Here is a 19,830-nt window from a genome sequence, read left to right as displayed (position 1 = left end):
CTGCCACAACATGATATGTCAGGAGGTATAATTAATAGCTTTTCCTTGAATGTAGCAACAGTTAGAACTCCCTACATTCTCATGGGTAGACAGAAGAAAAATGCTTTTCTTCTAGACTCCTGAAAATGGCTGGTTGCATTTAGAACTGGTTTTACTCTACTATGCACAATAGCAAATCACAGACAATTAAGCACTTCCTAGCAAATGATTTTTCCCCTTAATCTGTGACACACCTAGCACTAAGAAGTTTGAATGAACAGTGGCTTTCCTGTCTTTGTTTTTTGCTTGCAAAGAATAAATGTTTGAGCACCATTCTTAAAATAATGAAATCAGTCCTTGACATTTTCCTGCGTAAGAAGGCTTTGAATATGCTTCTGATTTTGTCATTCCTTTTCCTGACTGCCGCAGAGTTGAGCAAATATCAGCTGCTTTGCAAGGAAACATGCAGAATGCCCATCTCAGGTTTGTTAAGAGCCCAATCGCTAAACAGAAAACTGATTTCCTCAGATGGTTTAGTAACTAAGTGCTTCAAGGCAAAACATTAAAATAATTTAACTAATATTTGAAGGAAAATGCCAAGTGGTACAGCATGGGCAACAAAATAGAAATTGTATGAGCTGTTTTACACCAAGTCTCTCTTTCACCATTTAGAAATGCAGCTAAAAGCAGCTCTCCATTTAAAACACTAAACGTGTGTTTAAGAGGCTGTCAGCCTAATCTATAATTCTACATTGTTATTAATACAGCCTCTTTCTAATAGTCATTAATAAGGGAAAATCAGAGGTTGAAGACTAGGAGATGTACATACAGCACAGTTATTGTTAAACATATGAAGGGGGGAAAAATTGAAAAAAAGCATCTTCATGGTCTCATTTTAAATATTCGGGGCCCACACTCCTGCAGTCCTTAAACAGAAAGAACAATAAGGGCTTCAACATATTGGGAGCTTAACTCACACAAAATGCTGGCTGGGTTGCTGGGAGATACAAGGGTAACTCCTGTTCAACCAGAGACCATTTATGCGGAAGAGTTTTTAGCACTGGCATTGTTAGAGGAGCAGATCCGTGACTATATCCAAATCAGACACGGGCAGTGCATAAGCTAGTCGGTGGGAATGGTGAGGCAGTGCTGGTATGGAAGAAGAGCATTCATAATTTTGTTGATGTCAGTGGGACTTTTGCCTGTTTAAAGATTGGGAGACTTAGACCCAAACTATCTCGAAACTAAGTAGTGAACACTTCTTTTTCCATGTCTGCACTTCCTTCATGTCCTAAATTGGCCTTTTTGCACTGTTTATGGGAGTGGTTCTCAACCAGGGGTACGTGCACCACTGGGGGTACACAGAGGTCTTCCAGGGGGTACATCAACTCATTTAGATATTTGCCTAGTTTTACAACAGTCTACAGAAAAAGCACTAGCAAAGTCAGTACAAACTAAAATTTTATACAATGACGTGTTTATACTGCTCTATATACTATGCACTGAAGTGTAAATACACTGTTTATATTCCAATTGATTTATATTATAATTATATGGTAAAAATGAGAAAATAAGCAATTTTTCAGTAGTAGTGTACTCTGACACTTCTGTATTTTTCTGTCTGATTTTGTAAGCAAGTAGTTTTTAAGTGAGGTGAAACTTGCGGGTACACAAGACAAATCAGACGCTTGAAAGGGGTACAGTGTCTGGAAAGGCTGAGAGCCACTGATTTATGGTGAAAGTTTTGGATAAGTGACCATATGCTGTCACCTTACAAGGTATTTTAAGGTCCCAATTGCAGCTGTTGAGAAAAAAACAAAAACAAAAGCACACAAGAACAGTGTTCCCTCTAATTTTTTACATCCATATGCAGAATGAATTTTGTTATGTGCACCAATATGGAGGTGATGTGTGGTGGGGGTGGAGCCAAGGGGTTTGGACTGTGGGAGGGGGCTCATGGCTGGGGAAGAGGGTTGAGGTGCGGGGGGATGAGGGGCTTGGGGTATGGGAGGGGGCTCAGGGCTAGGGCAGAGGGTTGGGGGGGGATGAGGGCTCTGGCTGGGGTGAAGGCTCTGGGCTGGGGCCGGGGATGAGGGGTTCGGGAGAGGACTCAGGGATGGGGTAGAGGGTTGGGGTGCAAGGTGCCCCAGGGCTGCGGCAGGGAGAGAGGACTCCCCCCAGCCCTCTCTTGCCACAGCAGTCGGGGCCAGCAAGAGGTGCTTCTTCCCGGCCACAACAGTTCTGGCAGAGCTGGGCCGGGGCAGAGGCGCCTCTCCCCACCTGTGCGAACCTTGACAGCCTGCTGCATGGCTGCACAGCTTACAGGGAACTTAAGACAAGAAACGTGGCTCAGTTACTTGCAGAGTGCCATTGGATCATGTGGTCAAGCAAGAGGCAGCACATGGTGGAACATGGTCTCCCTTTGAAATATACTCACCCCTTGCAGCTTCAGTATTTAGATTGGTCGGCCCCTGAATGCAACTGCAGAACTAATGCATTCTAAACACTTGGTGCTCCCTTCCCCCCCCCCCCTCCTTTTTATACTAAATAACTGTCTTCAGCAAAGACATTGCATTCATCAGCAGAGGACAGTGTATTTATGACAGAGGTGGGAGTTGAATAATGTAGGTTTTATTTCCTATTCTGCTACAGACTTCCTGTGTGCCATTCAGCAATACACTTAGGTCTACGGTTTTAAGTTTCAATTAATTTTGGGTGACCAAACAGACATGCCTCAGGCCTGATTTTCAAAACGTGTTGAGCACATGAAGCGACTGCTTATTTTACTTGGAGTTGTGGGTGCTCAGCATTTCTGATAATCAAGCCCTAGATGTCTCAAGTGAAACACCAACATTTACATTCTGGCCTTAACCTCTGTGCCTTGGTTTCCTCATCTGTAAGAGAGGATAACTACCCATCTCCAGTGGGCATCAGAAAGATTCAATCAATTACATTTACAAAATGCTCTGAGATCCTCAAGTGGAAGTTTCTGTACAATAGCAAAATATCATTGTTGCTTGGTGGGCTGATTTCAGATTCGGAGTGACCTCTGCCTCACACACCTTTTCAGAACAAGGAGTAATGGTCTCAAGTTGCAGTGGGGGAGGTTTAGGTCGGATATTAGAAAAAACTTTTTCACTAGGAGGGTGGTGAAGCACTGGAATGGGTTACCTAGGGAGGTGCAATCTCCTTCCTTAGAGGTTTTTAAAGTCAGGCTTGACAAAGCCCTGGCTGGGATGATTTAGTTGGGGATTAGGTCCTGCTTTGACCAGGGGGTTGGACTAGATGACATCTTGAGGTCCCTTCCAATCCTGATATTCTATGATTCTATGAATGTTACAGAAAAAAAGTCTCTCTCAGCCACCCTTTGCAATCTGACACAATATCTCCCATAATGTACGCACCATAATGTTCTCCACTAACTACATGCATAACTCATTTATATGAGCCACTTCAACAGCAAGGGCTGGTCTACACTACCGCGGTAAATCAATCTAAATTACGCAACTTCAGTTACGTGAATAACTTAACTGAAGTCGAAATAGTTAGACCCACTTACCATGGTGGCTACACTGCGCTGTGTCGACGGGAGAGCGTCTCCCGTTTACTTCCCTTACACTTCTTGGGGAGGTGGAGTACACAAATTGATGGGAGAGTGCTCTCCCATTGATTTAGCGTGTCTTTACCAAACCCTAAATCGATTGCAGCAGTGCCGATCTACTAGTAAGTTTAGACATGCCCTAAGTTAACCATCAAAACACTTCAACATGGCCCAAGTGATGGGTTCCTCAAGTTAAGGATGGGGGGGTGAGAGCTGTGGATGTTGGCAGGAGGTAATTGAGGTTGAGTAATAAAAGGGATGGGTAAGTAGTGATGGAATATTGGAAAGCTTAATTGCTAATTTCCCTCGTTGTGTAGTTGGATATGGCAAAATATGCAGTTTAACAATATTAACTCTAAATTAATGATCGTTTGGGTATTTTTGGAAGGTAGAGGATATATTCAAAGCTTAAATTAGCATGATGGCCAGTTAAGAATGAAGACATACTACAGGTACTAAGTACTGGTGCTGATCCTGGTTCCTCATTCCCTAGGCTATTTGGACAAGGAACAATTGGATGGCAGAGTGCCTAGCCTGGAGCCGACTGTGGGAAGCAGAAAAGGAGAATATTTCCAATTGCCAAAACAATGAACTCGTTTATTAGGCAATTAAGGTGCGATATTAGTGAGTTCTGAAAACAGTGCTTTCCAGTCCTATATAGCCAAAGAAAGGACTGGAACAGGGAAAGGCAAAAGGAGGAGGCAGAAAAGTGGAGGGAAGTAATCAGAGTTTTGAGGCATCCTGCCCCTCCAGTCCATAATCATCAGATCAGACAGTTACAAATGGGGTAATTTTAAATCAGTTTTGACCCTGCTCTGCATAGTCTGCTGTTATATATCTATACCATGATAGCAACCAAAGGCCCCAATTAACCTTGGATCAACCATTGTGAGGAACACTGGACAGCCCCAGATGAAGAAAAGATCCCTATCTCTCTATCATTCTATCATATGCCCCTGGGAGGGTATGCTGTTTACACATGTGTATAAAGTCCTTGTATCTTAGATAATACAGTGTGAATTTTTAACATGCATCAGATGTCCAGTGTTCTTGTTCCTATTCAGACAGATTGCCTTGCAGCCATTCCTTTTGTATTTACAGTATGTGCTTTGCTTATGTGGTATATACCCAGAATAGAAGACATCTGCCAAAACACATTGTGTTAGGGGAAAACACACTACACACACATCATTCTTTGATTGCTGAGGAATTTGTAATGAAGCTAAGAAAATAGCATAGCTTAGTTAACATTCCCAAGCGTCAAGAATAGCAGATAAAGTACCTTATTGAAATAATCTAATTAAATAACCCTTCATCTTCAAACAGTCCCACTCTCCTTATTTCAATGTCCAGGACTGATGAATGAAAATACAATAAAGGGAGGGGGGGAGGGAGAGAGCTTTTTTGTTTGTTTTCGTTGGAGATGCAGCTACTTTAAAGAACATATGGGAACACAATATTTGGAAGAGTTCTCAGGCAACTCAGGAAACATTTTCTGATCCCTACACAGAGTTCCACCACTGAAGCCATATTAAAATTAAATGACTGGAACACTCTTTGTGATTAAAGGGACAGTTAATTCTCCATTTTTGCTTAGAACCCTTAAGTATTCATTGGTGTTACAGTAGCAGATACAGTTATTGCGATCATCTCTTCCACGACTACTTATACATATGTACATTGAGCATCCTGATCTTGGTATTCAAGGAGTTCCATCTTAAATATAAATAAATTAAATAGAAGCCACGTATTTTCTTAACTCATTTATACCCTTTATTGTTTTTAGCAGGAAACAAGCAAAGCCTAGTTCTTAACATCACAAATATACTGTATATACTCGTTCATAAGCTGAATATTTTTGGTAAAAAAAGTGACACATCGAAGAGCGGGGGGGGTCGGCTTATAAAACGGGTATACACCAAAATTCGATGATTTTAAACTCTATGGAATCATTGAATTGAATATCTAATACATTGTCGTTTTGTTTACCTGGAACATCTGCAGGCATGGAGCCCCTCAGCTCCCTATGGCCGCGGTTCGCCGTTCCCAGCCAATGGGAGCTGCAGGAAGTGGCACCACTTCCCGCAGCTCCCATTGGCTGGGAATGACAAACTGCGGCCATAGGGAGCTGAGGGGCTCCACGCCTGCAGACGCTCCAAGTAAACAAAACGTCCCGACCCCCCAGCGGTTTATCCTTACGGCCTGGAGCCAAAGTTTGCCAATCCCTGAAATATAGGGTCAGCTTATGAAAGTCATACAGTTTTTGCTACTTTTACCTAACCATCTTGGGGGGGGGGGGGGGTCGGCTTATAAATGAACAGGCTAATGAACGAGTTTATACGGTACCTTTTGTAAATAAAACATTACGTTCAAAAGGGGGGCTCACCCACTAATGGGAAATAAGAGCTGAGATATATTTTAGCAGGGGAAACTGAAAGGCAATTTTCTACCATACAAACAGTGGGATAGTTTTAGAAGGAAGGTGAAAGTGGGAGAGAAAAGCGTGGATAATTCAAATGGGCCCATAGGTCCAGGTCTTCATTGGTGTGAATCAAAGTAGCTCCACTGAAGTGAATGAAGCAACCTGGAGGAGGATCCTCTCCTAATTGAAAACACTAAGGAGAAAGCTGTCCTTCATGGAGGACAGTGGCTTACACACACACACACACACACACCTCTCCCCCACCACGATTCTGCTGTCTCCAAGCATATGAGGGGAGAAGTAGCTCTCTCCCCCTTCAATCACCACCCCAAAAACACTGCTACAGTAGAGCTTGGAGGCAGACATCACCTCTGGCACCTTCCTCTCTCTCCCCCCCCCCGTCCCCTCCGTTGTTATTGTTTTCTAGCTTTTAAAAGGGTACAAGATACCTTTCTTTATGTGGCCCTTTTGCATTGGATAAACTTTGGGCCCCAATTTTCCACTTTCTTACACCATGTGTGTCATCCACATTTGTGCAAAGTGGGTGTAAAGCTACTGCTGGTGTGAGTGAGTGGACTATTCTCATTTGCTAGTGGTCTACACACACATCTTGCATTGGTGCAGATGATTACACAATACACAAGACATAAGACAGTGAAAAATACAGGTCATTGTTCCTGGAGCAGTTCGGGACTATATAGTTTTTACAGATATGTCCATGATTTGTATGTGTCAATAAAGAACTGGGATTAGTGTTTGCTAGTTATGCTACAAAGCCAGTGAGGGGACCACAAAAATTAGAGCCCAAAGGATACTTCCTATCAGAAATCTTTAAATGAGATGTATCTAAGGTACGTACATATATGGCCTCCACCACCCTAGTATCTGAGCACCTCATAAACTTTAATGGATTTATACTCTCAACCCCTTATATGACAGGGAAGTGCTATTATCCCCATTTTTACAGATGGATACAGTCTCCAAGCCCTAGGATAGTGTCTTAACCACTGGACCATCCTTCCTTTAAAGCTTGGGACTGTAAGTGACTTGACAGAGGTCTACTGAACAGGTGTTTCCTCTAAATGTACCTCCTTAAACCAGTTTTGACCATAAAGATAAATGAATGTTTGTTGGAAAAGAACAAGAATTTACTCAGTCACCAAAAAACTTGTGCATATCGAACTCAGCTAAAAAACACATTAACATGTGTCATAAATATTAGTAAGGCTATGGTGACTGGATGCTTCCCATGTTACTGCTGCCTGACAGGTGTATCATACATGAACAAATGAATCAATTCCCTAACATTCAGGAGAGCATCGGGACTTAAATGTTAACTATAGCTAGCTCCATCTGCGATAAGTACAGATGCATATTCTCTAATTACGCCTTTTCTTCCACAAGTCCACTCCGTCATCTCATTAATGAATTTTTAAACGGTACTGCCATTCTCTCAGCGGCAGCACAATACAAAACTCTCTCACTCCTCTTTAATAGGTCAAGACTGGAATCAACTGAATTCAGACAGACACACTCAGCCCTCCTCAGCCGGAAGAATGGGTCAGCCCAACATGGGAATTCAAAGGAGGAAATAAAAATAAATTCAGAGAAAGAGAGAAAAGCAGAGATCCTGACTGACCCTCCTACCCCTTCATCCTCCCAAACGGCTACCAGTGCCAGCTTTGCCTGTCAGGGAAACGGGGCACTGCTATTATTAATGTCCGCTGGTTGCACTGTCCTTGACACAACGATTTGCCTCTTCCTCTTACTGGCTGACAAGAACTGTTGTCTTTGGCTCAGACAATTCGACACAATGCTGACCATGCAGGACAAAGGCAAAGAAAGCAGATCAGTGTTGGCTTGGAGGCCAACACTGTGGCAGCCTGCAAAAGAGACTAAGCAAAAACAATACTTTCTGGGTAACAAGATCCACCCTGGAGAATCCATTTACTATTAACAAGAAGAAGAAATGTCAGGAAATAAAATAATGTTTAATAGTAGCTAGCCTAAATCAAAAGAAGGGAACACCAACCAGATGTGTTAAGCTTCATTCAAATCTTTGAGCTTCAACTGTTTGAGGAGTTAATGGAAATGTTAAATGACTGGGGAAAATATTTAGCACTAACTGACAATTTGCTAAGAAGATCGCACTCTTTAGACTTACATGTCTTCTAAGGATTTGTCATAGCTTAATTTTAACCTAAAACATTTAATGTGCACTCCAGTTACACTGCATTGCTCCCTATGAAACTAGTCTTCCAACAAGTTTGTTTTAAATAGAATGCCATCCTGAAACAAAAGAGAACGACTCAGAAGTGGGTTGTTATTGTGCTAAAAGTGTCTTTTCAGAGATGCAAGGAGAGTGCGTAACAAGCAAGAGCAACTAGAATTTTTCTCCTAAATGACGATTAAGAGCTTAGAGCATTTTACTGAAACCTGGAGGGAGGATTCTCAGCCACTTAATCCTGTGCAAGTGGGTGTCACATGTGTGCTCTGGCTTGGTAGAGTCTTACTCTCACTTTGCACATGTTTAAATGATTTCATAAGATGCATGGTAGTGGAGAATCAAGTCCATAAAAAGGGAAGAAGAGGTGGATATCGGTTGCTATACCTAACACTTGTAATGGTAACAAGATAATGAGAAGTGGGATAGCAAAATTATTTGGGCCACATTTTGGCAGCTCTTGCCCAGGTCAAAAGGAATGCCCACCTCCCTTGAGCACCCGAGTGCGAGACCCAGAAACTTGCTCTCCCCAAGAGGAAAAAGATGGATCCATAGCACTTCCACTAGTACTAGACAGCAAAAGGAGCACGGATGGGTGGAACGCTAGTCATGACCCTTCCACCACATTGACTGTACTGGGCAACACATGCCACTCTCTTAAGGGAGAAGAAGTTGGCACATGCCTTCATTAATGTAATATCTCAGTGCCTTACAGCTTTTAATGCATTTATCCTCACGACAGCCCGATGATCTAGGGAAGTATTATTAACCCAATTTACAGATGGGGAAAATGAGGTAGAGAGAGACTAAGTGATATGCTCAAGGTCACACAGGCAGCCTATGGCAAAGTACGGAATCCAACCCAGGTGCCTCAAGGGCCAGGCTAATGCCCTACCCACTTGACCACCTTTCCTCTCCTGTGTTTGTCCACCATGCCTCAGTACCCACAGAGGCATTCTCACTCTCTAAGCCCCGCCAAAGGCAGAATGCTTTTCCAGTCACTGCCTAACCATGGCTAGTACAACCATAAATAAGGTTGAGATTCTGTCACAGGTATTTTTAGTAAAAGTCAGGGACAGGTCACGGGCAATAAACAAAAATTCATGGAAGCCTGCCACCTGTCCCTGATTTTTACTAAAAATACGGGGGGGGGAGGGGTAGAGTGGGGGGGGGGGACGGGACAAATAGAGCACAGCCAGGGGCTTGCAGCTGTTCCAGCCCTGCTGCTGCTCCTGCAGCAGGGGCTGACCACTGCTACCCCCCACCCGAGAGGGGCTGACCCAACCCCAGCTGCTGCTTCAGTCCTGGGGCCACTGCTCCGATAGCCCCAGGGCTAACAACTGCTCCAGCCCTGCCCCAGAAGAAGTCACAAAGGTCCCAGAAACCGTGACTTCCATGACAGAATCGTATCCTTAACCATAACCTAATACTTCGAGTTAGAATATGATTGCTCTTAGAATTTCTGGGCATCTTAGGAGGAGATATTAACAAATGTTAAGGAGATCAGAGAAGAGGAAAAAACTGGTAAGCAAGTTGGAGAGACTGATTTACAAGGAAAGATTAAGAACAGTTAAATATAGATCACTTGCCCTCCCTCTAATTAAAGAAGGTACCCAGTATGACATTACTCAAGTTTGTGCTACACCCTTCCTCATCTATACCCATTAATCAGTGGAGTTATGCAGATTAAGTCCAGACAAGATTTGGCCCTACATTAGCAATCCGAACAAGTCCAGATGAAATGGGGCAGGGAAGTTTACCCTGAATGCTGTGGATACATGACTGGAAATGCATGAATGCTTTACCAGCTTCTTCCTTCGTTTGTTACCAAATTAATGTTAAAAAATAATGAAAGCAAAAAAAAAAAAAATTAGTATTCAACAGATACCAGTGTGTGAGACTGAGCTGTGGAAATGACAGGGCCATAGACCAATCATCTTGTTTGTGCAAATGAGCGCACAGAGTTTAAAAGAGGGAAATACAACAAACTGAATTCAGGAGTAGAGAAAGAACACTAAGCAGAGCCATGTTCCAGATTCAGGGACTAACCTTCAAGTGAGACAGCTACAAAGAGAATTCTGTCTGGGTTTCAGAAAAACAATATTACAAATGCCCACATCAGCAAAGGCAAGAGGTGTGGGTTGGGGGAGGGGTAAATACTGTACCCTCTATTATAATATACCTAGGTGGGAAAACAGCCACTTTTTTCTCCTCTATTATTTTACAAAGTGTTTTTGGATCATCACTCTGACTCGGAATAATACAATGTTCAGATTAAAGCTTAGTTAGCAGTTAAATAATTAGCTTCTTTTTCAACACTCGGAATAGTCACAAAAAGGTGAAAAATAAAAGGAAGTTACCATATCATTCTAATTTATTTGAGAAAAGTTTTTTGCATTGTTCCTTAAACTGTATGGACTGAATGTAAACCCTTTGATGTTGGTAATGACAAAAGTTCAAACTTCGTTAGATAGTTGGATTGCCTCAAGTCATATGGCATTGATTCAGACTTCTGACTAGAGCAGTGAACTCTTAATGTCAGGTGGAAGACTTGGAGAAAAACAAAACAAGAATTGCCAGGGCACTGACTCTCTCAGGAAAAGGTAACAGGAAACATAGGATTAAAAGAATGTTAGAAAACAACCCTTTTCCTTTTGGGGCCATGCAAGCCTTATCTGAAGGCATCAGGTCTTGAAAAACTAGACTATAGTACTTCATGGGAATAAGCTATACTGACATAAGCATCCTTATACCTGCAAAACTGAGCTCACACTAAAGGACTGCACCGTGTTAACAGCATCAGTTTCTAAACTGTCATAGTTACAGTGCTATAAAATTTGTAGACAAGACCTAGGATTTATTTGCTAGGTGCAGAGTTTAATTCTCTCAGCATATGCAAAGTAACTCACACACCTGGTTGTAGCTGCAGAGCGTTTGAACTGATTCTTGTTCAGCTCCTGTAATTGCCTCTGTGGCAAGGCTCTGGCAACAGGCCTCTCCACTGCATTAAGCAGCAGCCGCACATAAAAAATGTATTAACTGTCTTCACCAGTCATACGTATGTGGTATTGGGAAGTAGTTACACTGAGGGAGGATGGAGAATTTGGTCTGCCAAAAAGCTACATTTAGACACCAGGCAAGACTCAAGACGATATCCCTAACATCAGCACTAGCATAGATAGCTTCGTCAGCACATCTTGACACTTCTGCTAGTCTCAAAGGACAGCAGACTGCCATAGAGAAATAACATCTGTTTGCACTGTTTGATTGGGTTGTATTGATAGTCTGGAATCAGGGGCACCCAGAGGATGTGGTGTAGGTTGTCCAATAATACTGATTTCATCTGCATCACTTGTATCTGGAGACAACACATTTCCAGGGTAATCTGTTGAGAAGGATAATGCCACACAACTCCTTACTCAGGATGATGTGGAGTGTCATTAGGAAAGGCGCTACTGGGCAGGATGGAATTGCTTACAGGGGTGTGCTGCTAACTCCACCAATGTCCACAGTACATCTAGTAGGAAGGGAGCTGACAGAGGGCCAATAAAAGTGGACTACAAGACTAGTAACGGGATGACGGAGATTTCCATGGTATTCTCTCTACTGCTCCTCACTGCCAACTGGCAGCTGCAGCATGGATGACAGTGTCTGGTAAACAGCAAAGGCAGAAATCATGAGTGGGAGCATCCTAATGTTGTGACAGCTACTGGTGGACCCACAGTGGATTTGTGCCAGGCTACATGCTGCCCTGCTTAATTCATCCTCACGTACCTCTCTTGCTCAATGAGTATTTAAGGCCATCATGGGTTTAGGGAAGAGACAGATTAGGAAGTCTTCAGCATAGAGACAAAAAAACAGTTTGTTGTCTGTAACTCAACCAATCCTGCTCATGCAAATTACTTAGTGTCTGATAGAGACAGAGGCGTGGATGAAATCTGAGAGCTGAGCTCCACCTAGATCAGATGGTGACAGTCTTCACGGGGTACAGGACACGGACCTTGCTATACGTTATCCATGCCCTTATCACTTCAAGATCAGAGGACTGTGTGTGATGTACTCTACCATGGTTACTTTTTGAGACCACAGGAACTGAAGATGTTACTGAATGCATTGGCTAATTTTCTGAGTGGAGTTTTGTGCTGGCAGCACATAACCCCAGTGCTTCAGGTGTGAATTGGCTGCCAGCAAATTTCCATAGGAACTCAACGTGTTGATTTAACCTTTAAAGACTGAAGTGGTTTGGGACCTAGTAGCCTAAGAGTCTGTTTCTCTCCATGTGCAGTACAGCCAGAACACTGTGGTCAGGGGAGGCACTCAAACTGGAGCTCCCCTCAGTACAGAAGGGAGAGACCTGCACTTGCTTCCCCCTTGGTCTACCAGAGTTCAGATCTGATCATCTTCCAGACACACTGAAAGGCCCCATCTTTTCTCCCTGGCACTTGGGTAGGGGACTACTGGAGGGAAGTTCCTTTATGTGGTACGTAGAAAACTGGAGGGGAGGAAATAGCTATTTAGTAACTTATGATGGAGTATTTAGTACATGTTTCTATTGGATACCATAGGAGATGGTCACATTTAACTGCTGCGGTGGTGCCCACAGGACAGCATAACTAAAGAGCTCAACGAATAAGATTCCCAGCAAGTGACTATCCCTCATATATCATGGATCTCATTTTCTAGTAACAATATAGAAGTGATGTCATAGAAGGGATGTGGCAATTGCGGCTGCCTCTCTAGAGCCCAGGACCAACCTGGTCCTCGGATGCCTTCCTCTCTTTATGGCTACAAATTATTTTATTTTTCTCACTACCTCTCTCTTTTCCTTCCTGATTTCCCAGCAGATCTTTAAAACATGACCCCTCAGGCAACTCTGATGTGATTAGAAAGTTCACTATCTGCAAACACTTAAAGCGGCTAGCTGAAAGTCTGCGTTCTGCAAGAATTCTCTGACTGCTCCAGCATTCACAGACAGTGTATGCTGAAGGGTTGTGGCATAGCTAACATGAATTCATGTAAATGGCTTCCAGAAGCAGGGAACCACTCCCATTACTGGTGCAATGTGAATGCAGCATGGCTACCATGTATCCAAAAGCTGTACCAAGGTCATAGCTTTTAAGGATGTTTAAGGGATCATCTAGTTATGATCATCTAGTCTGTCCTCCTTCAGAAAGGATCTCACCAGCTCTCAGGGAGATGAACACCACACCACTGACTCACTTCTGCACAGCTAGTTAGAGACACAGCCTGTTTATAAAAACAGCAATTGACAATAGGCCAAGTAGTATACAGAATTATTAAACCACTGAAACTGAGTAAGCGTTGTGCTAGGTGATAACTGGTTTGTGCAGTTTGAGAGTTATAAAAGGAAACTGAAAACAATGTGGGCAAGAAACCACACATACACTATTAATACTGCATCCTAATTTGCATGATGGTAAGAAATTTAATAGCTTATGGAACACACTTAGGCCCTAAATTTGCAATCAGATCCATGAGGGCGGAAGGGTCTGCTTGTGGGGATCCATTTGTAGGATCGAGGTTAGTTTTTGCAATGGATCAGCACTGAGAAGTCCAAAGGAGAAGGCCTCTCCCAGGCCAAGAAAGGTCTGTGGGCCTTTTCTAGATAACGCCAGGTACACTAGCACCATTCTTACCAACATACGTTTTGTGCAGCCAAAACTGATGCTTAAGTCAACAGTACAAGGCTGAGAGTTTAGTTGGGGGGATAGATGTCAAATCTTGTATTACATTATGAACACTTCTTACAACCACAGAATCTGATACAGGAAAAGATTTTAGAAAAAGTAGTAATAAAAGCCAATTCTCCAGATGGCTCCCTTACAATATATGTTTTGTATATTTTAAGCTTAAAAGTGGACATAATTAACAGTATTAATAGGGTGCCTCATACCCAAAAGTCTATGGGTACCTAACAATACAAAACATGGAGACAATCTACCCCAATAACTACCAGCGTTGGTGTGGGGAAAAAGATCATCTACTACCAAACTGTCCGAACACAATGAAAACATCTTTTATTAGCTTCAAATCAAAGTTTATCAGCCTCACACTTATTGTGGCAGTAACTACAACTAATGTACAATCTGGCAGTGTGTGTGTGTGTGTATATATATATATATATATATATAAAGAGAGACACACACATGTACGCACGTGGTATTTTTGTTACTGTAAATATATTCATCGTGACCTGTAGTTTAGACTAGTGAATATGTCAAATTACACATTAACATTGGCATAATAGAATACAAAGATACATATGTAAGAAAGTGTCACCAATGTCCTGGAAGTAACCTAAAGGTGAAATAAAGCATGAACCAGACATACACTTCTGGCCTAATTTTTTTCCCATTGAAATCAGTAGCAACACTCATTGTCCTCAAAGAAAGAAAGATTTGTCCCTTTCTTTATCTCATCTCCAAAGCACTACTGCTAGCCAGTCTGGGAACATAAGAATCGCCATACTGGGTCAGACCAAAGGTCCATCCAGCCCAGTATCCTGTCTGCCAACAGTAGCCAATGCCAGGTGCCCCAGAGGGAGTGAACCTAACAGGTAATGATCAAGGGGTCTCGCTCCTGCCATCAAATGAAGCCATAACTCTTACAAACAAATCATTTCACCATGTAAACAAACCAAAAATAAGTCCATCATTCATAAATTATCATTGTAAAGCTCAAACAATTTGTTTCACAAAAGGAAGTGACTGATCATCTAGGGATATGGTAGAAATTAAAATGTCTAATGTCTGTTTTCATCCCTCATCATCTCTCCTCAATTCAATGGTCCATAGGCAAGTACTACATATACTGATATAGTGCCAGCCTTTTTCAAAGGAATTTGAGGGTGCTAAGCCTTTCAGAAAAATCAGGGTATTTACGATCTGGTTACTTCTTATTCCTGTGTTGATAAGATCAATGACAGTTTCACTTTTGTACCAGTGGGGGGGAAAATTCAGAAACCGCTTTTTTCCACTTTTATAACCCAAAACCAGCCAAACCTTTTCCCCCCTAAAATGTTGGCTAAAAAGAGACTGCTGTCCATATCTCAGGAGGATTCATGCTTATTCATTCTCCATAAGAGACTTGTTCCAATCACTATTCAGTAATAGGTGTCTCTCCTTACTTCAAGATACAGAATTGTTCTGAAATGGTTTAGTTCCTCTCTAAGCATCATATCACAGAAGATATACGAGTGTTAATAAGTACGGAGTATGATCAGCGTTCTTTTAGTTACAGTTCCTGTAAATAGCCTCTGTGAGCTATACCATCAGTAGCAATATTTCCTCGTTTATTATGGTATATCTTTCATAATAGCTGTTATAGTTTGGTAATGCCTCTAGAATTGAACAGCCATTGCCAGAGGTTCTTTAAACTGAAATAATACCATTTCTAGCAAAGAAAAGTCAAAAGCCCTTCATAGTTCTTTGAGACTTGTTGTACAAAAGGAGAAACATTTATTTTGAATTACTCGTTTAAAAAAAAAAAAAAAAAACCCAAACCAGTGACAGGAGCTCATACTTGTATCAAGGGTGTGTAGACTAAAATAGAGCCCTTTATGTAAGTGGATTTGAAACACCCTATGGTAACCTACAACTTTAACTAACGGTGCCCTGGGTACCGTCCAGCACAGAAAGAAAGCATAGTTGAACAGCCACGGACAAAAGGGGCGCAGAGGAGCATGGCACAATACACTAGGCAGCCTCATTTCTTCCCTCCCCCACTCAATCTACAACCAGCTCTCCCTAATGCAATCACTAACTGCCCTGGTGACACAGGATGGGTTTCCTGCGGGCCCTTTCACAAGGCTTTGTTTAAAACATGGACACCAAGAATAGCAGCAGCCAAGTTCACAGTGAGTGGAGCTGTCATGGCTTGGATTAGAGAGCCAGGGCTGGAGTGTGCCCTCTGCCAGTTTTTTGTTCCCTTGAGGAGGTGGCCACACAGACACACAGGAACTCTGTTTCTTCTTTCCACCATAATTTGAGGCTCTCTGCCCATTCTGGGGTTGTTAAGCTTCGGCACCAGCTCCCTACAAGAAACCTGCACCCCCACTTTGCAGCACAAAGGCAAATTGTTCAGATGATCACAACCCACCTGCACTAGACACAGGTGGAGAAGGCTGGGGAAGCAAAAGAAAACCTCCTCCCTGTATAAGAGAAAGCTGGACACAACACAAAGGGATCAGAGGGGTGGAGGGGTCACCACCCAGCCCCCTACCCACACCAAAAAAAAAAAAAAAAGCCCCTAGCCCTCCCACCCTCCCGACAGCCACCCCGCCTCCACCACCACACTTCACAACTCCAGGCCGGGCCAAGGGTCGACAGCTCTTGCCTTTTTTTCCTGCAGAAAATCTGTCGCTCGAAAGGATTAGCCTGAGAGATTGTCTCGCTGCTGCTTCCTCGCTAACAAGCCGAGTGGAATCGGGATAGCAAAGTGACAGAGGCGGCAGCGTCCGCCCGACTGCATCTTCCCCCTGCTGCTGGGCTTGTGCAAACCCCAGCCTCCGCCCCACACCTGCCTGCTTCTAGGGCAAGAGATGCAGGGGGTGGGGTAGGGGGCTGGACAAATAGGACCGCAGGCAGTAGCAGCAATTCAGCTCAGTCACAAGAAGGGTGGGCGCCAGTGCTGCTGGGACAGGAGGCTGCAGTGGGGAAGTCACACACACACACAGTGCACTCTTGCCGCTCTCCTGCGCGATTGCTCCTGGGGCACGAAATAGCCCGAAGACGCCGTGGCTTGCTGCCATTCATTCACCGCGGGTGTGGAGCAAAAGAGGGCAGGAGAGACCCAGATCCCCCACGTATCCTCTGGGTGCTGGGCCCTGACACCACACAGTGGCCTAATCTACAACCCCACCTGGGGCGGCCCTAGAGCTCTGACACCCCTCGTCCCCGTAACACACCCCGCGCGGCTGGGTCCGAACCTGGTGCCACTGGCCTAAGTACCACCGCCACGTTCACGCCACCTCCCCGCCTTTGGAGCGATAGCGGGATGCCCAGGATGCTGCCGCCCCCTTACCCGTCTGCCGCTGCAGCCTCGGCGGGGAAGAAGAGATGCTGCTGTCGCCTCCGTGCCTGCGCCGGCTGCCTCCCCAAAGCGGGCGCCTCCTGCGGCCGCTTGCATGGACCATGCACCGCACGCTTAGCAGCCTGGGCAGGGCGGCGGCCGCGCGCCGGGCATTGCTCCGAGCCCAGTCCCCTGCCCCGTGAGCCGCGCAGCCAAGTGTGCGCCGCTCGGGGCTTTCCAGGTGCGGAGGGGGGGGGAGGGAGGGAGCAGCTAATCTAAGCACAAAGACGCCATTAAGCTTCAGTGGTTTTGCAGCCGCTGACTGGCTGCCTAGAAGCGGCCGCTAGGTTTCCAGCACGCGCACGTGGGCGCCCTCTGCAGACCCCACGCTCCCACTACAACTAGCGAGATGCATCCTCCCCCACCAGTCTCTCTCCTGTGGAGGCAGCCTCCCTGCTGCGGGGCTCGTTTGGAGGCCGTTTGGGACGTGTTTCCCTTTTGCCAGCAAGGCTGGTGAGGCATACCCTGTCTCCCACTTTTAAAACTGCCCTAATTCAAAGTGACCTACGTTACCATTCCCTGGGTCTCTGAACAGTGGTGCTGAACTAGGGGTGCTGCTGGTTTGGTGTAGTAATAACAAACACCAAATACATGATTTCTGTCATCAGCACCCCCTCTATAAAATTATGCCAGCACCCCGTATCTGAATGCTTGGTTCCTGCACCATTTTTTCTCTTCCTGGTTCATCAAATCATTCAGCAGCTGAACAGAGACTATTAGAATTAGGAAAAACGGATGTACGATAAGGACTAGATTTGCCTGCTAGAGAAGCAGGAGGAAAAGTTTATTGAGGAACCTTGATGATTTTAGAATAGGGTGACCAGATGTCCCAATTTTATAGGGACAGTCTCGATTTTTGGGTCTTTTTCTTATATAGGCTCCTATTACCCCCACCCCCGTCTGGATTTTTCACATTTGCTGTCTGGTCACCCTATTTTAGAAGGGACATCAAATAATAGCCAGTTTCTCTCTCTCTCTCTCTCTCTCTCTCTCTCTCTCTCCACAAGTCAAGAGAGGAACAGTGGCAGGAACAGATAATCATAGACATTAGAAATGGGAAATATTTCATTCAATCAACTAGACTACATCCCTGCCACTGGGAGGGAAAATGTTAGTATTGCAAAATATAGTAAGGCCAGCCATACAAGCCTACCCTAAGAACTATGAAGTCTCAATCTTTTGGACCGCCAGTCCAGGAGCTTACACTGTATCCCAAAGATGGGTGGATGATGCTGTATAGCAGTGGTTCCCAAACTTTAACAACCTGTGAACCCCTTTCACTAAAATGTCTAGTCTCGTGAACCCCCTCCTAAAAATGAATATTTCCAGGGATTTTCTCCTTTACCTGAATATAAACTGTAAAAGCAGTGATCTCGGAAATATGAAATGTGTTTTTATGACATGCTTATTACACACTATTTATTATTAATTATTATTTATCATTACAGTATTTTTATTACATTATGAAAACGGCAACACTCCTCCAAGATCTCACTTTACTAGCTTGTATCACTTTGAATAAGCCTGTTATACAACAAGGCTCCTATGTTTCGTCAAGGAGTATCAGATGTGAAACAGCATGAAGGTATTTAAGAAGCCAAGTCAAAGAGTTCCTCCTACACAAGCATTCAGGTCTTGAGCAGTCCAGCCAAACAATGCATGTTACAACAAAGCTTAAACTTGTTCTTCATAATAATTTTTAAAACAATACTAGCTGCCTATTTAGTTTTAAAAATAGCAAAAAATATCCACCTCCCTTTCCATTTCTTATAAGGAGTCTTGAAGTTTAAATCTCCTGAGTGTGATAGATATGCTTGCTTTGATCTGCTTAGCTCTTAGAAGTCTAGGGGCTCTGGGCTGCTGTCCCAGTGCTGCCTGTGGTCCCTAAGGACAGCTCTGTCTGCCATTAGGGAATTTTTCCCCAAGAGCCCCCTGTAACATTTCGTGAACCCCCAGGGTTCACAAACCCCAGTTTGGGAACCACTGCTGTATAGGTATCACTTTCAACTACTCCAACCTAGGAGCCACCAGGTTTTGTCACTTCTATCTGCATAGGCAAAGAGATGATCTACCCTTTTTGTGCCTTTCAAATACGTGTAGCTAGTTGTGTTCCCCACATAGTCTGTCAGGTTGACAATACAATGTAACATAATTGTGTTCATACAACATGGAGTGATCAACTCAGCCATATAATACTGATATCTAGCTCTTACATGGCACTTTTGGTCAGTAAATCTCAAAAGACTTACAAAGGTGGTTGGTAACATTATCCCCATTTCATAGATGGGGAAACTGAGACACAGAGACAGGATATGACTTGCCCAAGGTGGCAAAACTGGGAATATAACCCAAATCTTTGGTGTCCCAGCCCCACATAACAAATGCACTGCAGTAAGAAAAGAATCTACATTTAGCCCCAGATCCTGCAATCAGCTTTGTATGGTCAAGGCAGTCTTACAGAGTCTGTTGCTGGACTAGGACCTTAGATTCCAAAATTTAACACTCCTTGTGAAT

The 19,830-nt window shown here is 43.8% G+C and overlaps 1 protein-coding gene across 2 annotated transcripts in view; it reads right to left on the bottom strand.

Annotated features, from left to right (window-relative positions):
• Nucleotides 1-17,474, bottom strand: part of RNF144A (ring finger protein 144A) — a 101,773-nt gene extending 84,299 nt beyond the window's left edge. Inside the window, exon 1 of one of the 2 annotated variants that reach the window (XM_054023453.1) lies at nt 17,269-17,474. In XM_054023453.1, coding sequence (XP_053879428.1) covers nt 17,269-17,380 — 112 coding nt within the window. In that variant the 5' untranslated portion in view covers nt 17,381-17,474. Of the gene's footprint in view, nt 1-16,581; nt 16,752-17,268 lie in introns of those variants that run through there. The other variant, XM_054023456.1, reaches the window with a different exon arrangement.
• Between the last annotated feature and the right edge of the window lie 2,356 nt (nt 17,475-19,830).

The sequence above is a fragment of the Malaclemys terrapin genome, chromosome 3 (assembly GCF_027887155.1).
Source record: "Malaclemys terrapin pileata isolate rMalTer1 chromosome 3, rMalTer1.hap1, whole genome shotgun sequence".
NCBI classification, from domain to species: Eukaryota; Metazoa; Chordata; order Testudines; family Emydidae; genus Malaclemys; species Malaclemys terrapin.
Note: the sequence above shows the minus strand (reverse complement) of the source record. Positions and strands in the feature narration are given on the sequence as shown.